Consider the following 23639-nt stretch of genomic DNA (forward strand, 5'->3'; position numbering starts at 1 on the left):
AATGGATGCTGCCATGTACTAATACATACGCAGACACACACATGCACAAACACCAGCTTAGAGGAGTGAACGCATTATGACTCCAACCTGGGACTTTACTTTTAATTAGCATTCCTAGTGTACAGTCACATATTACTCTGAAATTAATCTGCAGAGCCTGGAACCACGTGTTAGGATTAGAATGATACGTGCTCTTTATACATCGGAGAATGCAAAGAGCAGAGGTTATTGCTCAGCTGTGATTAACTTTTCTCACAATTATCTTCATGGGCTCAATTTGCACAAACTACACAAGTGTTGCGTGCGACTCAAGGATGACATTGTGTTTTGCTATGTGCCTCCGAGCCTGGCATTTTGCAGCCTGAACTTCAATATGTGCAAATGATATTGGCACTTGGCACGCGTCACATCTCATCACGGAACGTGACATTCCTCGAGGCCAGTCAGTAACAGGGGAATTGTGTGTGCTTGACGTGACTCCCCAAAATGACTACATGCGCTTTTGTGTGACTGGAATCCAAAAGTGTGTATACACGTGCTGATGTCTGTGGCCACGCATGTGTGTGATTGGGTGTCTAGGAATGAGTTCACAGGCAAATGTAGCTTCATTAAGTCCACATTATGTCAGCTTCACAAAACAGACATCTCTGCATTTATGGTGCCAGGCCCGTTTGTGGCTCTGAATAAATAAACCACAACAAAAACAATAATCCTGTCACATTGGCTGTCTCTTCCATTTCTATCTCCTTTGGCATGCTATAACAATCATACAGACAAATATTCATACAATGCATCCATCTTTTTTGCCCTTCTTTCCTCCCCTCTAATAAATTCCTTGGTCTGACAAGGACTCTTTGCTCTGCACAACAGTAATAAAGATTCACACAGAGAGACATGAAGCAATCAATGGTGGATTTTATGCCACTTAGCTTAAGAGTGAGGGCCTGTTTTCAGCTTTAAGCTCTCTCATTACCAGACCAGTTCACCCGATCATGACTCAACCGAAGACCAATGGCAGTAATCACTAATAACACTCTTTTCTCTCTCTTTTCCCACAAAAAAGTTAATTTGCTGTGTAACTCAATCAGTTAAAGGTTCTATTCTCTATTTAAGTAAAGGGGTAGCTCTAAGGCATTGACAATGCCAGAGTGAGAGGAGCAAGAGGCTATGTTTCCTGTACAACTTCATAATGTAGCTAAAGCATTGGCCACAGTTTCGCAGGTATCCTTTCTATTCTTTTAAATGGAAAAGATTTACTGTTTCATGTTAGTGCTGAAATTCTGTTTTCAGCACCAGCACTCTAATTTGCCAGTGTTAGCCGGAAACAGTTATTTGCAGGTGTTTAAATGTTTGTTGTCATTATCGGTAAAACCAGCTGCAACAGACAGAGAACTCACGTGGAGCTTTTTAAAAGGCAGCCATGGGTGTAGCTAACAAGCTGTAGTTGCATTTTAACTTCACGGTTTAGTCAGACCATTTTTAATAAACCATCCAGGCCTGGTGCAGCTTTGGAGGACAAGATTTTATTTCCATTCACACCACTGCTTGGAGTGTTTACACAGGCCAACAAGGGGTACAGATACTGCCTGTGTGCTATAGTGAATAGGCATCCCCCCCCTCCCCACAAAGCATCCTTCCCTTGACACTCAAGGGAGAGCAGAGGCAGCTGCCTGCAAACTTTTCATTAGTGAGGACTGCAGAAAAATGTGGCAAATATTTATCTTTGCACAGATTGATGTGCAGGGCCTGCATACAAAGCAAGCCTCCTGTTTCACAGGGTCCCACAGTGTGAGAATAGTGTGGGATGTGACTTGGTAGCTAGGGGTGCTGAAATGGGAAGATAATCGGTGTGTAGAGTCAACGTGTGATTCATTTTAAGTACATGTGTGCTCACGACTGTATTTTGGAGAGTACATCCATCTATGACAGTGTGTGTCTTTACCTGTACAAAGGGGCGTGAGCATGTGTTAGCATATGTGTGTGATAAATGACTCACCCACGGCCTTGCAGGTCTTAGAGGCAGGGTCCATCTCGTAGCCTTCGTAACATTCACACTTGTAATCTCCTTTGTAGTTGATGCAGATCTGACTGCAGGCATCTGAGTTCTCACATTCATCAATGTCTGTGGAGAGAACCACGCCACAGAAACAGATCAGAACAAAAGAGTGAGGAATAAGAGTTGTTTAGTGTTCAGTGTCTAGCTTGTTAACAATGTTCACTTTAAATTGAGTTTCTAGGATTTACTTTCTATCTGGCCAATAGACAGAATTCGATCTGAGTTTGAGAAATGCAAATACTCAAGGTTAAGCGATATTGTAATTTTGAGAAACCAAGTTAAATTGCATCTGCATAAATTATTATTGAGACCATGATTGACTTTAATTGTATTAGAAGTGATTTTTACAAAAATGAAAACCTGAATCTATGTTATATTATTTCTTAGTCAAATAGACCATCTGGTGGCAAGTCATGCACGTTTGCTGTTCTGCACTCTTCTTTAAATGAATGAATTTGTTTTTCAGAGATTCTTGCTAGTTCTTCTCTGACAGCAGAATTAGTTGGTTCATTTAAGCACCTTAAACCAAATCAAACCATAAGGCAAAAGTCTAACATTTGGGAAATGCTTCTTTGCCAGCAAACTCTGAGCCTCAAGAAAAGATCAATACCAATTTGATCTCACTGAGATCAGGACTGGGGATGTTTAGTCAAGCTCAGCACCAAGACTTGAAGTAGGGAAACTCCTTCCCTGGCTCTGTTCAAAGTAAAACAAAACATGTGCAAGCAACTTCAAAGGTGTCTCATTTATGCTTTACATCATGTTCATTTAACTTGTTTAGGAGAAGAAATGCAAAAATTTGATCCCAGAGTTACAATGAACAGTATGTGTTACGATAAATGATAGTGTGCAACAGAAAAGACAACAATGTATGTTAAAGGCAAATAATCACAGTTCAAAAAATCCCCTATATCTCACATTGCATTTAAAGTTTTATGTGCATTTAATAAATGTAGATGTGTCTGCTGTGGAATGACTGAAAGAGGTCGGTTTGCAGTAGTTTACCTCTGCTTCATATCATGCCCAGACTTTGTCCTTTACTGGGCACAGATCGATGAAATTGACTTTGAATATTTAATGAAAACCAAGCACATTTCCCAATACTGTATGTCAAATACAGTCCTTTTACCAGAACCCTTGCCAATAGTGGGGTTATTGATCCTATGAAGGATGGCAGAAAACAAATAACAACAGAGATCGCACCAGCCCCACCTGGCCATGCAACTGTACATTAGTTGTGCTCTCCTGCTTTAAAGCAGTAGTTTTGTCACATAACTTCTCTTTTTCTGTACCTCCACAAGTCTTCTTGTCCAGGAGTTTGTACCCAGAGGGACAGTCACACTCATAACCAATTCTCCGGTCCCTGCAGATGTGGGAGCAGCCACCATTGTTGTCTGCGCACTCGTTTAGACCTGCAGAGAGAGAGAGGGGCAGTAGGAAGGAAGGATAGAGAACGGGGCAGGCACAGGAGGGCAGAGGGGTAGAGAGGGGTTAAATGCTGATTAAATAACTCCAGCAGGAACAATTCCGAACAATTCTAAATTGCCCAGAAAAGACACAAAAGAGTTGTACTGAAAGACAAAACACCCAAAGTTTGTGCAGAGTTTTAATCATCTTCAAAGTTCTTCCATTTCATTCCATAAGAAAAGACACTGGACTAAAAAGCAATAAAAAAGACAGGGACATGTAGAGTATACTCATGAATATTCATGGTCTTGCTTGTGTGTATGTGTGTGCGCGTGTGTTCATGGTCTACAGGCACAGTCTTTGCCAAATGTACCTGGAAACAATCCATTCCACAACAAGGACTCTGGCCATGTGTACCAGATACACTATGATGCCGACTATGATGCCTATTGTTACACTGCTCCTCGGATCTCATTCTCTATTTTCTGCTTGTGTTAAGCAGAACAGATTGGACTCCCTCTCAGTCATGCTTCCTCTATGTCTCTTCGTTTTTGTATCCGTTTCCACACCTTCATTTATTCCTTTGTCTTTCAACAACCCTCCAGGGAATGGGAGTGAAGAGAGATCGCTGCATAAAGCTAAAGCTGGTACTTCATTACCGGTTTACATTAAAGATTTAAGCTTCAAGGCTACAGGTTCTGCTGTGAGACAGTGTGGAGAGAAAGACGGAAATATCAAGGATAGAAATTGAGACTGAAAAAAAAGAAAGTGAGGACATTTAACTAAAGTTAAGGTTGTAATTTACAGTATAGACAGTGTGTTCTAATGGACACTCCTGACAACATTTGTACTCATTTGTTTTACTCCAAAACACATATAAATATACTTCCCATATTGCAAAAATCTTTCATTAGACCGTGCCTGCTTGTTAAACATCAACCTCCTTTAAATGTCATGTTCCCAATTTGCATTGCAGGCAAAAAGATCCAACTGTCTTTTAATTTTGATACATGTACAAAAACTTTGAATGTGTCATCAAATGCAGTTGCAAAAACCATCAAACACTGTGATGAAACTGGCTCTCATGAGCACCACCCCAGGAAAGGAAGACTAAGAGTTAGCTCTGTTGCAGAGAATACGTTTGTTACAGATTCCACCCTCAGAGGTCATTAATAAAGCTACCTGAGATTAGAGCCCAGATACATGCTTCACAGAGTTCAAGTACCACATCTAAAAATGTATTGTTTGGTGGAGAGTGAATGAATCAAGCCTTTGTGGTGAAATTGCTGCAAAGAAACCATGACTGAGAAAGACCAAGAAGAAGATAATTGATTGGGCCAAGAAACACGAAGAATGGACATTGGAAATTTGTACAACTACTGTGCCTTTGTGAAACACAGAGAAAGTGAAAAGATGGTATCTGCATGTGTGGTTCCCACCATGAAGCAAGGAGGAGAAGGTGTGATGTGTGGGGATGCTTTGCTGGTGATTAATTGAAAATTTAATACCAGCGTGGCTATTGCAAAATTCTGCAGTGACATGCCATCCTATCTGGTTTGTGGTTAGGTTCATCATTTCTTTTTCAACATGACCATGACCTAAATCACACCTCCAGGCTGTGTAAGGGCTATTTGACCAAAAAAGAGAGCGATAGAGTGCTGCACCAGATGACCTGGCCTCCACAATCACCTGACAACACAACCCAACTGACATGGTTTGGGATGATCTAGACTCCAGTGTAAAAGAAAAGCAGCCAACAAATGCTCAACTTGTGGAAAGCCTTCTCAGAAGAGTCACTATGACCTTGATGTATCCAATATATTGGTATCTCTGTATATGTTGTCCGATATTTATATAATTTTAGAAGAACACAATTCAGAAAAAGATGCTTGGAGTTATTTGGATCTATTAAGTGAAATTTACTGTTTCAGTGCACTGATTTTATTTTGGACAATAACGTTTACTGTTAAACTGTAAAATAGCCTTTCTCCGTGACAAACCACATTGAAGGGATCAGTGAAAATGTGTGTACATATACAGTATATGATAAAGATAATGGCAGCTGTCAGCTATAACTAAAGCAGAGAGGAGGAAGGATGCAGGTTCAGGTTTGCTCTGAGACATGCTGAACATCATGTTTAACATTAATGATATGGTTTCAGGGCAATCTCATTACAGTGTATATCCATCTGCCCCAAGATCAGAGCTAGCTGAAAGGGCAGAACACTCACATATCATTTCATACCCATGTGACTGGCTTGAGATCACTTTACTTCAGAGTATGACCGTGAGTGAAGTGCAGATTCCTTGAGATTCTTCTGCTTGTACGATACAACACAAGTCACGGTAATTCAATTGCAATTACATAAGCTACATTAACTTGATAGATTTTATTAACAGGTATGTTTTTCTCAACTGCTTTAACTGCGGCTGGATTGCATTGCTTGTGAAGTGAGAACCGTGACTGACGCTCACTAAGTGGTAATTATCTATGGTGTGAGGATAATCTGTGCGGTTCCTTATGGGTAATGTAGTCAGGTCACGTCTTCCTGGCTAAGATCGCACTAGAGGGCAGAGTCGTTTGGCTCTTTGATCATAACAAGGCGGTTGAGAAATGTCCTGATTTACCCTGTCTTGATCAAATGAAGCTCATTTACTAAGAGAAGAGTGACCACCCACATTAGACGCAGCTGATGATGCCTTACTATGCATTAATGCATAATTGCACCAGCATGCATGTACGTCCTTGTATGCCTGAGGTGGTGAAAGAACTAATGAGTGTCTGAGCATGTGGGTGTTTTTGTGTGTGAAGAGAAACAGGGAGAAATGAACTTACCACACTCCTTCATTGGTTCATCAGACCAGTCCTTGCAATCTTTCACATTGTCACACACCTTGCTGCTGTCAATACACTCCCCGTTCTTACAGCGGAACTTTCTTGGTCCGTCACACTTTGTAACTGGAGTAAAGACACAACACACTACAGAGTTAGAGATCAGGTATTCACTTACTACATTTTTCAGCGAGAAACATATCATTTTCGAGGAGTTAAGATGGTGTCCTGAACAGATCTTGCACAGTAGAATTAAATTAGCATTCTGCAAAACATTTTGGCAGATACAGTAAATGTGTGTGTGACCTTTTTTTAAGCAGATGGGCAGCCAGGAAGTTGACTGCTTTGTGTATCAGTAAGAACTACCAGGCAGTGCTTAATAAACAAATGGATTAGTTAGAGCTACCTTCAGTATACATAAATAGGGTATAGATGTAAGGTTGGAGACACTTAGTTTGAATTTTAATTGGTGGACATTATTGAGGACAATAAACAGAGAAGCCTAAGTAGCCCATATGTAAGAAATTTCATCAAGCATATACATTTCACAATTTAAGATTTCAAAATATTTTTTTATTAAAAGGAATGGTTTGATGTTATTTATCCTCAGTTTGCGACAGTCATTTCAGATCTGGATCATTTTATGCAGAATGTGAAAATGATTGGTAAGATCTGCAAGTATTTCTTGTGATTTGACCTTTCCTTTATGAAAATTTGAAAAAATTACAAGCTCCAACAAATGATGAAGAAAATGTTTTTCTGATTGCAAGACACATTTGGAGGGAGTGAAAACTATCGACCAGCTCATTTGTAACATTCACCAATTAAGCGTCTCTGTTATGTGCATAATTCTTTGTCGGCCATCGTTTGTGACTGAAAAACACACAGACACAGCTGAAAAAATACATGCACACACACATACTGTACTGCAACCTTTATGGAAAAAAAAAATCAATTTCAGGTTCACAGCTGAACTTCAAAACACTGCCTTCAAGATAAAGTGTCAGATAATGACCTTGAGTGTGCCTGTGTGCCACAATATGTAAACTAGCAGCTGATTGAAAATATCGCTGTAACTTGTTTGCATAATGCATACAATGAAATGTAATCGTGCAGTCCACAATCACATTTCATTGTGAGCAATTCTTGTATGCGCCAAACAAGATTTAAGGCAGACACATATTGGGACTCTTTAAATACTTCAACATTGTGCCCCCTTACACTCTCATTCCTCATTGTCTGTGTTGCTTTAGCAGTGCAAAATTAACTTCTTTAAACTCAGTTTCTCATGGGGCCGATTCAACTAGAGCAGCCAACTGCAGCCATCTGTGCCACTTTCTAGTACATCCCCTGTGAATCCTGTTAGTAGTTTTAGAATTGTAATTTTTGGGGGGTAAATCAAATATGGCAGAGGACTAAAAAATGCATGAAGCTGATGAATTGCAAACATTTCTCTTCATAGTAGACTTTGGCATATGAATTTTGCTACTAAATTTAGATGAAAAACCCACATTTGACCACCTGCATTATCTAAGTGAAAATGAATATGATACAGATATGTGGAGGAATTTCAATATCGGATGTCCTGTATTCATCTGACACTTACCGTTGATGCAGCCGGCTTCATCACTGTAGTCAGGACAGTCGTGAACTTTATTACACTGTTTGGTGCCGTGGATACAGGATCCGTCACCACACTGGAACTCATCAGGTCGACACGTATGCAAGGCTGGGGGACACAGACCAGGCACAGACACACATACACTAGAATTAGCTGACCTGTTACATCATCATCAAAGTTAAATTACAAGTGGAGAGCATTTTCAAAACCACACACACTCACTAACGCATTAGGTGACTACATTTAGCCATCTTTTGTGGAGAAATCAATGGTCAATGAGGTCAGGAGGGAAGAAAGCATTCAGGAGCCTCTGATGTCTTATGCTGTATTATTTATTGTTGCTTGATCAAGGAGAATTAGAGACACTCTCATAGTACATCAGAGGTGCCTGAGTTGATCCGACATTCTGCCGAACTCATGCTGGTGGATAGACTTTAAACCCCAAGATAACACCACAAATACTATGTGCCCAGAACTAGTCAAAGAGAATGTTTTTACCCATGCAGGTGTTATTGTCAGCATATTCTAGTCTGGAGACACAGATGTCTGTTTACACAGATTAGAACGTCAACGACAAGCCATCTATTATGTCTAAGAAGGCAGCAATAGGTCTCTTTGACCACAGTGTTGAGATAGACTGGCATCTACTGTTCCCAATCAGAGACAAACAATACTGCAGAGGACCTCAAGGCCCACACCAAAAACATTCCTCAGTTATTCATCTAATTTCGGCTATGTGCCTCTACAGAACATTCAGCCCATCATTTCTCTTCCTCAACTGTATCTATGATGATGTGTTTGTGTCTACAGTATGTGTTTTGCTTCTTTCATCAGGCCAACTTGGAGTGCATTCCAATCCAACAGTAATCAGTCATACACAACTCTTACCTGCACAGAAAAAGCCCCAGTGGAAATGAAAAAACAGGCAGGTATTCATTCACTGTCTGAGGAAAACCCACATCCAGTGACCTATTGAATATGTGTGTATGTGCAAGTGTGTATGGGATTTTGTTTGTGCTTGCACTAAAGGCAGAGGGCAGGTTTATTTAACTCATTCGTCTTCTTAACTGGATGTTTAATTATTCATGTGTTGTGTTTTGAACTGGCTCTGCCAAGGGAATGGAGGCAGACATGATCAATGACTGTGGAGGCCACAAAGAAATGTGTGGCACACAATCAGTGTATCGGGAAATATGAAATAAAACACAGGCACACACACCAAGTGAGCACACATCCACAAATGTCCTGTAGGTGAACAGATACATACAGTACAGACACCTCAAATGTATGCAGCGAGATGTGCACACATTTACATGGCCACATAGGGAAGCTGACTCAGACTAAAAATAAAGACAAACACATATTAATGTTAAAATCAGCAAAGTGTGGAAGACATAATCCTGTGCCATCACAAAATGTGCTGATTCTTTCAGCCAAATGATTGGGATCTGATCTCAGCTAATTATGATAAATCCCCAGGATGAATAGTAATAATAATGGACTGCCATCTGCAGAAAAGTTGGCAAGTGGGAAAGGAGAGAATCAACCATTGACCATTTCTCATTTACATTAACCCCCTGTCAACCCACTCACAGTCGCTTGTCGCAGCATGCCTGTGAAATAACGCATGATTATTGAGACAGATGTTTCAAATAAGATGGGAGATAATAACCAGGGGACGGGTCTGTGCGAATGAGCAAAGCTTGGCAGGATAGTAGGGGGAGGAGAGAACAAACTGGAGATATGCAATGATTCTCATATTTCTAATTTACATTGAAATGTTGCAACTCCCTAAGCTGAGATTTGCTAGCTCATTTACATTACACAGACATCTAAAACTATCACATCTTGTTTGACACAAACCTCCAACCGCCCACTTTTATTCACAGTGTGATGAGCATGCAGACGCAATCAAATACATATAGTACACACAGCTCCTGTCTCATCATGTCTGAAACAGTAAACATGATTATTAAGACAGATGATTCCACTGGCACGTGTAGACCAGACAAGGCCGTTTAACTTGATGTCACTCTTACTTTATTTATTTATGTTTTGCAGACCTTCTGTGTATATTTTATTCATGTTATTATTCAAAAAGAGCACCCCTAATGCTAGACCTGAAAAATGTACTTCAGCATTTTAATTATGTATCTTCCTTTGGCAAAGGCTAACAAACTAGTCTACTTAAATTGCTTAAAGGATCACTGTGTAGGATTTAGTTGCATCTAGCTGTGTAGTTGCTGACTGCAATCATTTTGCCCCACACTATCCTTCCTGGCCTGAAGGATAAACTACACAAAATGCCCTATCTAGAGCCAGTGTTTAGTTTGTCCATTCTAGGCTACTGTAGAAATATGGTGGCTCAACTTAATGGACTCTGTGGAGGAGGACCTGCGGCGTCTGTAGGTATAAAGGGCTCAGTCTAAGGTATAAAAACATCACAGCATACACAAATATAAACATAACTGTATATTATATTCCATGTTTGTCATATTGTGTAAATAGAGCTTCCGAAAATCTGACATACTGGACCTTTAATAGAACTAAAACTGAAAGGTAAAAATATTTAGTCGACAGATAGTCAACATAGAAAGAAGATAAGATTTAGAGGGTCAGTTATTTCAGGAAACCAGTTCAAAGTAATCCATGAATCTTACATAGAAATACATAGAAATAAGAACAACAAAGACCACCCACTGTATAAAATTAGCTGCCATCATATTTGAATGAATTTAGTGTGTGTTATATGTTATAGAAAAACATTCATCTTTTATCTCCTGAAAAGATGAGGCGGCAGGAATAAAACATTTAATGACTAGGAATGTTTGCATGTAAGATTCTTGCCTAAATGCTAAGACTTTGATGCTCATTTGCATCATTGTTTTTAACCTTGTTGTCATATGATATTTGCCTCAAAACCTATCCCATCACGCAATGCATAAATAGTATGCAATCAGTAGTCTGAAGTGATGGGTATACGGTTATACGATATGGACAATGGTCTATATGTTTTAACAGCTACTTGTGCTTCAGGATGTTTGGTTACTTACTTTTAGAGTGATTATGTCAGACTGCAGTGACTTTTATCAACTTAACAGCCCTCTATGATCACATTTGATTGTGCACGAAAATCTGTACATCTTTGACTGTGTGTGAAGGAACAGGTATGTCCTCAATGTGTCTGATGTCTTATGAAATGTGTGTGTCTCTGCGTGTGGCAGCGCAGTCTGCTTGCATCATGTCGTATGTGCGATGCTGCTGTCATCTCCCAGAGTGCTGTGTGGGTGTGTGAAGACCAGATGGGGGACTTGCTTGATGAAGGACCTTAACCTCCCACACAAGCACGCACACTCACACAACAAACACATATGGTCAAAGTCACTCAGACGTTCTCCTTCTGCTTCGACAGATCACATGGTTGCATGGCAACCCACTCGTGGACCTCCATGATGAAGTTAGAATTGATCTTCCTTCAATCATTTGGCGGCACAACACAAGATTTGTCATGCCGTTCACAATGCACAGCATTTTGTAGTCGGTAGTGGTGAGCCACACACATCACTATTGTTCCACAGCACAACATGCATTATTGTTGGTATCTATTAATTGTCTTCATTAAAGGCTACAACTGGTATCAACTTTTTATAACATCCTAGGATTTTTGTGCATGAAATTCAGTGAAACAAAAAACAGACAAAGAATGAATTTACCCTCAACAACCCCCCTAACAAGCACCATGTAGCCTCTGTGCCACAGCACAGATAAATTGCATAAAAGAACCATAACATTGCAATTGGATGACACATTCCTTCATCTCGATGAACGCTGCAAGTGTAATTTACCAGTAAAGCTGTGCCCCTGAGTCAGTGCAGTGACGTCAGGGCTACTCTTCAGAGATTGGAAATGCAGTTATGGAGTTGTTTCAGAATAAACGACACTGGCTATGTTTGTTTTAATTAAATAGTATGTCAAAGCTATGACTCTTTTATGGGTTTTTTCAGTAGTCTTTGGACAAAAACAATAATGGTACTGAGAAAATGCTGGATCATACTGTGGCTACACAGAAATTTCATATTGGTAGGATAAATTCGGTCTGCTCTGGGTTTCTTTCTTATGATTAAAAACGACAGCAGCAGCATCCTTCATACATTCATTTACACATTTATCCACACACTCATCAGCTCATCCACATTAATAAAATATTTGCACAGCTGACTTACTACAATTTGCCTCATCTGATTTATCTTTGCAGTCTGCGTCTCCATCACACTTCCAGTTCATGTGGACACACTCGCCGCTCCCGCACTGGAACTCGCCCACAGGGCAGCGTGGTTTCTGGGGCTCGGTCCTCCGGCTGCAGCGCTCCATGGACTCGTCTGATTTGTCCTTGCAGTCCGGGTCACCGTCGCAACTCCACAGGGCGGGAATGCACTCAGAATCATTGCAGCGGAACTCGTGCTGGCCGCAGGTGGGAGCCGTGCACTTCTCCTCGTCGCTGGCGTCCCCACAGTCGTCATCGCCATCACACACAAAGATTGGCGCCACACACTTCCCGTTACGGCACTGGAAATCTTTGGAGGGGCAGGCCTTGGCATCTACAGGACAATTTGGACAGGTGGATGAAAAATAGGAGGTTAACAAAGTTTCTTTCATTTTAAAAGCATGATTGAATATATATAACATTTTTAAAAATCTTTTGTAAAGAGAGTCAAATAAAGCCACTTGAACTCTTTTTGAAAGCAGAAGTTGTGCATGTGGGAGTAGATGAAAGAGTTAGAGGTTGGGTATAGTTAACTTATGACTGCATATATATATATTAAAACCCCTTGGGAAGGTGGAAATACAAGCAGCAATATGTCTTTCTCCGCTTCCCTGGAGATGGAACGAAAGACAGTGTTGGTGTTAAAATGTAGAGTTAATCAGCATTGTGCTGAAAAGCACTAACTGTTAAAGTCAAAAGGGGTAAAGAGCCAGGATCAAAAACAAACACAATTTTGCCTCATGGGAAAAGCAAATTATGTATTATTCAATAAAAATAAACACAGTCTCAACTGCAACTGCAAAATCCAAACCCCTTAAATCAATAAATGCAACTATTACTACACTGATGAACCAGATAAAGCATGACATTGTACCATATTAAGTGCAAGGTCGCAAGCATATGTGCAGCAGCAGTCCAGTTTGTGGAAACAGGTGTATAATGAGCAGAGTGGGGGCACAGCTGCAGGTGTCTGCAGTGCTGAAACCCCTCCATGAGTATTTGTGTGTGTGTTTATGTGTGTAGCAATGTTTGGAAAGGAACACCTGTGGTGACTGTGTGTATATTTATGTGATTGTGATGACTATGATCGTCTGATTATAGTTCATGTGTTTATTTCTTTACCTACAGTACAGTATCTCAAGACTTTGGACAGCTGGGAAATATCTGTGAGGGTGTGTATACAGTTTGTGTGCGTTGTTGTGTTTGTGTTTTACTGGCAAACTGCTTGTTTCCTCTTTCCCATATCCAAGCAGTGACATTATCTAGTCCCGGCCAGATTGGACAAATCAATTTAAATCATGTATTCTGCTAAAAAAAGACACTTGTCCTTTGATGTAACTCCTCTCCGAGCGACCGACCTAACCGCTTTACTCTCTCTCTCTTTCACCTACCCACACAGTGTGCCAAAGGGACTCATTATGATAATCAGCTATTGGATTCCCTGCTAGCTATTACTGCTAGCATGCTAATCATCCCCAATCCGATCTAAGTAATTTAATTAACATGAGCACATAAACAACATCAGCAGCACCCCGGCAGAAGCTTAGATAGTTGGGGGTCACATAAGGTGCAAACAAATACTTGGGTAAAGTTATAAAATGATTTGTTTTAATACTTTCTGTACAAACAGTGGGAGGCTTGTTGACTCTAAAAATTAGAAATCTTTTTTTTTTAATCTCAGAAGGTGATTATGTGTTGTGAAACAAATTATCTGCATAGGAATGTTCTGCAATGGTGAGACTGCAATCAACTGAACATCCCTTGCCTCACTCTTTCCCGCCTATGGTGGCCATGAAAAAAGGCCCTATTTAGAACTAGTGTTTGGTTTGTCCATTTTAGGCTACTGTAGAAACATAGTGGTGCAACTGTCTGATTACTCTGTCAGAGAGCGCCCATTCCCTCTGCAGATATGAAGAGCTAATTCTAAGGTAACAAAAATACAACAAATCTTATTTTATTATACACTAATAAAAACATATGTATGAATAGTATAATCAATTTCTGCCATATTCTGCCAATAGATCTAGACCTAATTCTCACACACTGGACCTTTAAAGAGGTTTTCATTGGAGCAGAAAGCTTGGTCAGCCAGATGTGTTGGTAATAAAGAGCATGCCTGGGATACGAAGCTTCTCAGTATGGTTCCCATTGGGATACTGAGCAACACAAGATAGTTTGCTAGTTTGGATAGCTTTATTCCCACTACAGGAGAAGGCATGTGGCTCGCAGTTCATCGAATGTGTGTCTCATGGATAAAAATGACTTTAGCTTAAGTTTGAAATACACAAGAACACAACATCCGCAACATCCCACAAAAGTTACAAAAATGTGTGACGGCATCTATTCTCCTATCCGTGAATACCTACTGTACACATTTCAGCTATTCCCTTTGTTTCTGTCACACTGACAGAATACAGAAACCTGATTATTATGAAAACATAATATACAGTATATACCTATATAGGTAAAACAAAGTTATATTGAGGTAACTTTAGGGGGAAGAAAGTGAAGATAATATGCAAAAGTATGTTTTCATTAGTGCTCAACCCTTCAAAAATAAAGACTTTTATGTTTTTATTGCCTTACAATGAGCCCTTTATATCTACAGACCTTCAGTCCTCTTCCATGGAGTATGTGGAGGTCTATGTTTCTGCACTGGTTTTGAACGGACAAACAAAACATTGTCTCTAGATAGCGCCTTTCATGTTTTTTACACAGCAACCATTGTAGTTTTACCTTCATACTAAAAATGAGACCCTAACCCTGAGGATTTTACTTGGATTACATCAATGTAAATTATTCTTAAACTATTTTTAAAAGGGCTTTTTTTTTTTTTGCAAATAAGGACACTGTCTAATAATTGATAGAAATATTAAAAACTATTGTAAAAATGTCAAACTTCCTATAAACCCTGCTGCTTTCTGTTTCAGAGAAGATGATCCCCTCTGCCAAAATCCACCAGTTCAATTTTCTGTGCGTTTTCTTTTTTTTTTTTTCTTCTGTGGGTTCACATAAACATATTTAAAGCTTTTCACTTCTTCTATTCTCTGCCATTACAAGAAACACTTAGTCTTAGTGGTGTTTGTGCTGGAAGAAAAGTATTATCTTCCTGTTTTTTTTTTGTCATAAAGGAATTCCCCATTGTCCTTTTAGGTAATCCAGAAAATACCCCTTGAAATCAGTCAGCTTGCTAGGTAATCCAGAAAATACCCCTTGAAATCAGTCAGCTTGCACTGTAAAAAGACTGTGCAGAAGATACAAATAAGTCATATGCTTTACTGATGTTAAGATGTAATATTTTAGCTCTAAAACATCAACAAATGTATATAATCTATTGACACTTGATGTTTAGCTAGGTGAATTTCACACATCCACACAAAATATAGAGCCACTTTAGCTGTGTGTCACTTCAATCTCCTGATCCTATCCCCTGGCCACGTCAAAGCTGACACAAGCCAAGAAGACTTTGGTCGATCAGTCAGTGAGGCCGGTCTCCTGGTTTACACGGACCAAAGCCAATCCTTAGATATAGAGAAGCGGGAGATTGGAGAAGAGACAGGTGCTCAGAGAAGTGCATGGGGTAGGTAGATCCATTGATAGATTCGAGAGAAGAAATGTCTTTTCTCAACAAAAGGGAGCCACCTCCAGAACAGCAGGCAGGCAGATTTAATATCAGATAAAGGCAGCAAGGGTGGATGGTCAGATGTGACAGGTAACAGATAAAATACATTGGGATTACAGTCAACAAACTCTATCTGTATCTGATGGAATTCAAAATAAAACTATTACTGTAATACTTATTTAAGTTGCTTATTATGGATGTCCTACTAAATTCAACCAAGAAAGCTTTGAGGGGAGAGTTGAGAGGAATCACATCGTGTTACGGAGCTGGACTGTTGATTGTTAATTAAACACATCCATCCTGTGGATACCAATTACAATTTTAAATAGGTAATCAGTAATCTGTAACTGATTACATCTTGACAGTAACCTTCTCCACCTGCAGGTGATTGTGTTTAACTTAGGGTCGAAGCTTTCTAGCCATCCATCCCTAGACCCTTCACTGGACAGCTAATAGATGGAGCAGGGAGATAGGGCACAGCTCATTGACCTTGATCTTAAGGACAATTGAACTCTCTTCAAGCATGGACTAGTCTAAAGCAAGCAGCTATGTATACACCACACACACACACAGAAAGAAGAAAAGATATGTAATCTCTACTGAACACACTTAAACAGAGGCGCACACACACACACACACACACACACACACACACACAGGTGGTCGGTTGGATCTATTGTGCTTAGGTACACATTCAAACACACGTGATGCAGAGACACAGCCACAGCTACAGCCCAGTCCAACCTTTCTCTGAGTCACTGGGTTTAATGTTTCTGGAGCATAGAATCCAATCAGACTCTGGTCTCACATGTCAGCCACTGAGCTGTGGCGTGGGTGCACATACACCTGTGCACACAGTGTACACACACTTTTGCCCACATACATCCACCACTCACAAACCTCAGTTCACCAGGTGTGCTAGGAGAAAAGCAAGCTAAAGATCACAGATCAGTTTAATTACTAGAAATGGAATTAAACCTTTACTTTACAGCGGTGTATAAAATGCTGCATTTAACTAGAAACTCACTCGCTCTACGATCAGCTAAAAACAGACTCTAACACCTGAAGGCATTTTAGTCCAGACTAGGTTTAATGGGCCGTACAGTAGACAAGCGACATGCTCATCTACTCTACGAAACATCAATATGCATGCCTTATCTTTCAAGAGAGCATCAATAAAAAAACAAATCCGTGTTGAGTCAAGCATGCCTTGTACTGTCAGAGACACAAGTGTAATGGCAAACAAATCACCATCTATATTCATGAGGATTGATGGGAGAACAAAAAAAAATAAATCCAAAAGAGGAGGGAAAAGTTCTGTTCAATTATTCAGTATTCATTAAAATACCAGACCAAACTGCATCCAACACTTCAGTGCATGTTTTCATCAGTGCTGTGCAGTGCCAGTGCCTCAAAACTATTTTCATATTGAGCTGGGCTCTGGGCAGTAGACTGTGGAGTTTCCAATAGTTCTGCTGGTTTTAGGGGTAACGAGAGTAGTGTTGTTGCATGGTCTGTCACGTTTTTTCTCCATTAAAAAAAAAAGCTCACCGCAGGATCCCCCTCACCGAAACAAAGGCAAAATGTCATGTGCTTGGAAAAAAAACCTCTCTATTGACAATCTACTATTTCATCTTAATAAGCTAAAGGCCATCCTGTATTATCAAGGGGCACTGCAGCAGAGGAGTGATGGTGATGTATCATGTATTCACCCTATTTGTGCAAATCAGGATTACTTTTTGTCAGGTGTATCCTCTTCATGCACAGTGACAACTGACCAATTGAAACTAATGGTGCAATGCAACACTGTCTCTAAACAGCAAGGAAGCTCTCTGTCAAGGTCTCACTAATGATGGCCAACTCACTTCTCCACATATACTGGGGATTAAGAGGCAGTGCAGCTTTTAAGGTAAAATCAGTGTGCAATTACTTGATAATATGTCTTTTTAGAGGTACCAATGAACAAAATTAGAGAGTGTCAACTTTAAATGGCATCAAAGTAACTTTGTAATGATCACACATTATGAATTCACAGATTTCACATCATTTTCTTGCACTCCACAGCTCTCAGAAACATCCCCGTGTTCTGTGTCAGTTTTTTTAGGACAGTTACTTAATGTAGCATTTGCTATGTATCAGGCACCATTACCCTTGATATCATTAAAACAGCAAACCATCAGAGGAAGAAGAGCGCCAGAGGCGCTGGCATCCCCGCATCTGTAAAAAGATGGCTGTCTGTTGCACGGGTCTAGAAATGTTAGACTGTGGCTTGGTTGGGGATTAAACACTGAGGGGCTGCGCTGAAGAAAGAGTGGGAGGAGAGGCAGTTTTAGATCATACTTTTGATGCAACACATTCTGCAGGAGGAGTGTGTGTGTGAGAACAGAGACAGACAACTTGACATGCAGTCCCTCTCCAGGGCTCCTGCAAAGTATTTATCGGTGCTTTGGCTACATTAGCATGTGCACACACACACACACAGACACACACACAGGCATACATACACACTAGTGACCACCAGACAGGCAGACTAACCCCTCAGCTCTTGACTTGCTGTAACATAAAAGTGATCTGTTTTTCCTAATGGAATAGGCGGATAGACAGTGAAAAGAGGTGAAATTCTTAATAGATTCATCTCTGACTGACAGACAGAAAGCAACTTCAGAAGAAATCCACTTTCAGCAGCCTGGCCACATGGGGTTTAGCAGGCGCAGAGTCGAGATACATGTTCGGAGCATTGGTGGCAGAGCGGCCTTTAACATGTCAGTCATCTCTTCCGGTTGGGAGATGTGAACAGAAGACAGAAATAAAGAAATGTAATAGTGCTAGAGCCTGCAATACTTACAGTACTTATATATAATAATGATAAATCATACTTTATTACACACTGCATATTCTCTAGAAGCATAAATGTGTAATAACATTACTTTTATTACTTCCTCTGTGAAATCTGCTACCTTCTCTCAATGGAACAAAGCCAAGTTCAAACTTTCATCAAAATTGTGAATATGAATTTTGTGATTGCTTTGAACACACCTTGGTTTTCAATAACTTTCACTTTAGCCAACAATGCAAAAAATCCTGATACAAAAAAAAGAGAAATGAGATGCAGAAGTAAATATATTTAAAGTAGATGAAGGGTGGGCTGTAATGTGGTTTTAGCTTTTCAATAACCCTGAAGCTTGTATCATATTTGTGGGTGCACATACTTCTGCTGAATATAGCTATCTCCTGAAGTATACAAAGCTGTTGTTGATCTCTGGGTGCTGAAGCTCCTGAATGCATCAAAGATGATGGTGTTGGCCACCGTTGACAAGACATGAGTTTTTATCGCCTTAAAATGAAAATTTTATATCTACAGATCGTAGAATTGGGATGTAGGATGTGGAGGTCTATGTTTCTGTACTGGTCTTGAACGGAGAAACAAAACACTGCTGCTAGATATGGCTTTTCACGTTTTTTACACATATTGCAGCCACTGTAGTTTTACCTTCATACTATAAAAGAGAGGGCAAGGGCAAGTGAGGGGGTCCAATCGGTAACTGCCACCAACAATTATGCCAATATGCGGTTTGCTGGCAATAACAAGTACGGTCTGGCTGAACTAGGCTTGACATCAAATTTTACATCTTAAAATCTTAACGTATTAAAAATGGACAGAAATTTACCTTAAAATATCAAAAATATCTGCAACAGCAAATCCATTAAAGCCTTTTCCATGTCAGTATCAATATCAATTCTAGATTTATACCACATCTGGTGTGCATTCTGACCCCAGCATGCAACCACATTACTATAAACAATACATTCATAAAACTGAATAAATCTCAAAAAATAGCCGCACAGCATTTCAACTTCAAGATGCATGGGACTTTCTAGTCACCTATGCTGGTAAAATTGTCTTTGCTCAGAGTAAAAACATGTCAAACTGAGTGTGAAAAGCCACTGAAAATAAGACCTCAGTGTAGTTTGGCAGGAGAGCCTGGGGAATCCGAGTGAAATGGCAGCTTAGATGAAGAGAAAAACGGTACAAAATTCAGTGGGAGACTGAAACTCTCTATGTAACCTGATTGGTATACACCAGGGAAAGAGTTTCTCTTAACCACCTTCATGATGAGTAGAGACCATGGGGACTGCACACACACACACACACACACACACACACACACACACACACACACAGTGATAGTATACTGAATAGAATAGGATATTTCAATAGCTCAATCACTATGTCATCTACAGGCAGCTTAGACTTGAATATTAACTGCCTCACCAGCAATCACGGTCGATTGAATGTCTGTGTATGTGTGTGAGCAGGTGGTGTGTGATGAATGTGTTTGTGTGTCTCTATTTACATGTAGGCATATATCGACATGAATGCATTGTGGAAGCCATCGGTCCAAACATTTCTTATTTCATTAGATTTCAGCTATTGGAGGTAAAATCTGACACGGCCATCGCTTTATTATTGTGGCTCCACTGTTGTAAATCTTATCACCATCCCCCACCCCCTCCCAAACACACACATAGCACACACAAATACGTACATGGACACACACACACACTGCACTAAATTGTATTCCCTCGATAATTGTGAAGCAGTAAATCTATGAATACATTAAAAATAGGTCATTGTGATTAAGTGTGATGATTATATCTCTACAATAAACATGTGATCCTGTATTTTACCAGGGGTGTTGTATGGTAATGACATAATTATCATCATGATAGAGTTGTTGTTTTTCATGTTGATCACGGTTAAAAGCATGTGTCTTTGTCTACTGGCAGGCTACAGACTGTTCCTCAGGGTATTTTAGATTGTCTAATCTGAGGTATCTAAAGAGGTGTGTACTGCTCTTGTGGCTAAAATGGCTTCATGGGGTTTACTACCTTAAGTATTGTCTTCAGCAAATGAAATGCATGCTTCATCAGGATAAGATCATGTGATTGACTTGGTCATTGCCGAATCCACTTCTTTGCCTTAAAAATATATTTTGGCTCATTGTCAATCTGTAAAGTGAAGCACCGTCGATCAACTTTGCTGAATTTGGCTGAATCTGAGCAGACAGTATATCCTGATTACTGAATTCATTAATAAACACTTCTGACACAGTACCATAGGAAGCCATGCATGCTCGTGCCACATACTGCCTCTACCATGTTTTACAGTCGATGTGGTATGCTTCAGATCATGAGCTGTTCCAAGCCTTCTACATACTTTTTTTTTTCTTTCCATCATTCTGGTACAGGTTAATCTTAGTTTCATCTGTCCAAAGGATGCTCTTCCAGAACTGAAACAGCTTTTGAGTCAACTCCAATTACTTTTGGTCACTTGAAAAAGAGCTGTACATACATATTACTACATATTAAAGAGCTGTAATTCCTAAACCTTTCATCCAATTTGGATACAAATACACTCAAAAACTCCTCTAAGCCTATCTTCATTATTAAATTGAAACTTAAATATATTTTGGTAAACAACCAAAATAACATAACTCAGTGTCCACACATATATGGACTTAACTGTACATACATACATACATACATACATACAATTGGTACAGTTGACTCTTGTCAAAAAAAAAGCAGTCTAATGGTCACATTTGTCTGTAAAACTGTGAATTCACTTTGATCCTTCCTCTCTGACTTTTTTTTTTTTACGTTTCAGGCGGTCATCTCCATGTGATTCTGAGATAGTATGTGGTAGGGGAAAGGACGGGTTTGGCAGTGAAAGACAAATGAGTAAAGTTCTTAAAAGCTATTGTTGGTGGAAAATGGTCCTCCTGAGTCTAAAGCAAGTGCAAACGCCTCTGGGTGCGCAGCGGGCCTGTTTGTGTGCTGGTGCTCTATTACATTACACCTACGCACAGAGAGCGAGCAGTCAAAGGATTATAAATGAAGGAGAACGTAATGGGAAGGAACGGAGACAAGAGGCCTCCACTCTAGGTCTATACAGTCACCTCTTCTAGTGGAAATGTGGGTGAAGCAAGATAAAAAAAAAAACACACTACATACACAAATGTTCAAGCACATGCACTCACATACCATATGCTGTATTTTTTTATGTAGGTGGACTCTTCGTTGTCCTTTTTGATCTGTTATCAAATAATAGAATAGAGGTTACATTTACTGTAGCCAACAGCAACGTGGACTAAAGGAGTTATATATTGCATGTGTAGAGACGCCTGGGGGAAGGGATGTGTGTACAGTTTGTATCTCACTATGTTCACTTAGGCTGTTCCCTCTGTGTTGAAAGCACTTGAGCTAACCAACAAACTGGTATCTTTATGTACAAAACACTTTAGACACTGTATTCACTTCCTTTCCTCTACGTGCAACCAGAATAACACAGAACAAACACACACACACTGTCTCCCTCTCCTCCGGCCCTCTCTGCCCTGCTATAAAACACCAACTAATGTATCCCTGGTGGGCATCGATCCAGCAGCCGCTTGCTGTAATGTAACACAGCAGCACAGGCTGATGTGAAAAGAGCAACAGGTCCCCAGGGACTGCAGGAGCCTCTTTGACTACTGTCTTTCGCTCAGCCTGTCGCTCTGTCAGTTGGGCTGTCTCTCTGTTTATGTATCACACATTACTTCCTCACCAATATAGTGCTGAGTGTCTGTGTAGCAAGTACTGATTGTAGAATAAAGTAAAGGAATTATTAATGCAGTGGACATATAGAGGTAACAATATCTGATAGACACAAAATTATAGCCTTCTTATATTGATTGTTGACTTCAGGTGCATAAAAAAGTTGTAGCGTCGCTCTTGCACTGAAATATGGGTAAACATTAGGCTAATTTTATATGCTGGGAGATATGGTAGAAGGAGGCAGAGATCAGCAGCAAGTGATAAAAAAATGTGCTCAGTATTTTGAAAGCAGACATCTGGGCACATTTCAGATTTTATGAGCTTAAGCACAAACTGGACAAGACGCACACTGTGTGTACAATCTGCCTCACAAAAATTAAATACCTTGCTAATGCACTGAATTCAACCTGAACTAACATCTGCAACCATAAAGAATACAGCGAGCCCAGCTAATCATCCAAGAATTGGGGAGGGGTCATCAGCTTTGCTGTCCGACTCTGATATAAGGAAGAGAATCATGTTCATGTACTGAGGTGGCTCACACAGATACTGGTATTGTTCAGATTTATCTGACCACTTTATTATTAACTGATGGAAAACTGAGGATGCAATTCTCTGAAATCCATGGAGAATCTCTGTGCACTTAAATTGTTGACAAGTGATCCGTAATCAGATCAAATAGTGAGGACAGTGAAGATTTACCTCTCAAATCGCAAGTCTTTTAAATAGCTATGAAAGCCCTAATTGCTATCACATTCATAACTACAGTGAATTCAGTTTTTCGGATCAAAGTCCAGGACAAGGTCAACTCTGTGTTTACTGTTGTTGCAAGTGAAAAGTATTGAACCATAAATCATGTTACAGCCACAGCAGCTATTCACATTTGTTTGTGTTATTCACAAATAAAATACTATGTTTTTCAAAATCTGGTAGATGGTTCTACTGTGTTTATGACATATGTGAGGTCTGCATACGCCTGTCAAAGGATTTTAAATGGCTGCTGTTTATCATGCATTCCCAGTAGGAAAGAAGGTTAGCAGCTACAGTATGTAAGTGCCAGTGGATGTAATAAAGCTAGCTCTAGCCTATATATATGATATGCTATCCAGACTGACTCAATTACAGTATTTTCATAGCTCGCTAAGGATCAGAAATATCATGTCTGACTGTGATACAGTTAAGCTGCTCTTAATGCAGTAGATGAGAGCATTATTAAGAACGACCCAGTGAGAAGGTAAA

The 23639-nt window shown here is 39.9% G+C and overlaps 1 protein-coding gene across 5 annotated transcripts in view; it reads right to left on the reverse strand.

Annotated features, from left to right (window-relative positions):
• lrp8 (low density lipoprotein receptor-related protein 8, apolipoprotein e receptor) overlaps window positions 1-23639 on the reverse strand; it is a 161669-nt gene that overhangs the window by 33418 nt on the left and 104612 nt on the right. For all 5 annotated transcript variants that reach the window (XM_027290045.1, XM_019265268.2, XM_019265266.2 and 2 more), the window contains exons 5-9: window positions 12141-12515; window positions 7903-8025; window positions 6300-6422; window positions 3349-3468; window positions 1997-2122 (exon numbers count right to left, since the gene is read on the reverse strand). In XM_027290045.1, coding sequence (XP_027145846.1) covers window positions 1997-2122; window positions 3349-3468; window positions 6300-6422; window positions 7903-8025; window positions 12141-12515 — 867 coding nt within the window. The remainder of the gene's footprint in view (window positions 1-1996; window positions 2123-3348; window positions 3469-6299; window positions 6423-7902; window positions 8026-12140; window positions 12516-23639) is intronic.

The sequence above is a fragment of the Larimichthys crocea genome, chromosome XVII, assembly GCF_000972845.2.
Source record: "Larimichthys crocea isolate SSNF chromosome XVII, L_crocea_2.0, whole genome shotgun sequence".
Taxonomy (NCBI): Eukaryota; Metazoa; Chordata; class Actinopteri; family Sciaenidae; genus Larimichthys; species Larimichthys crocea.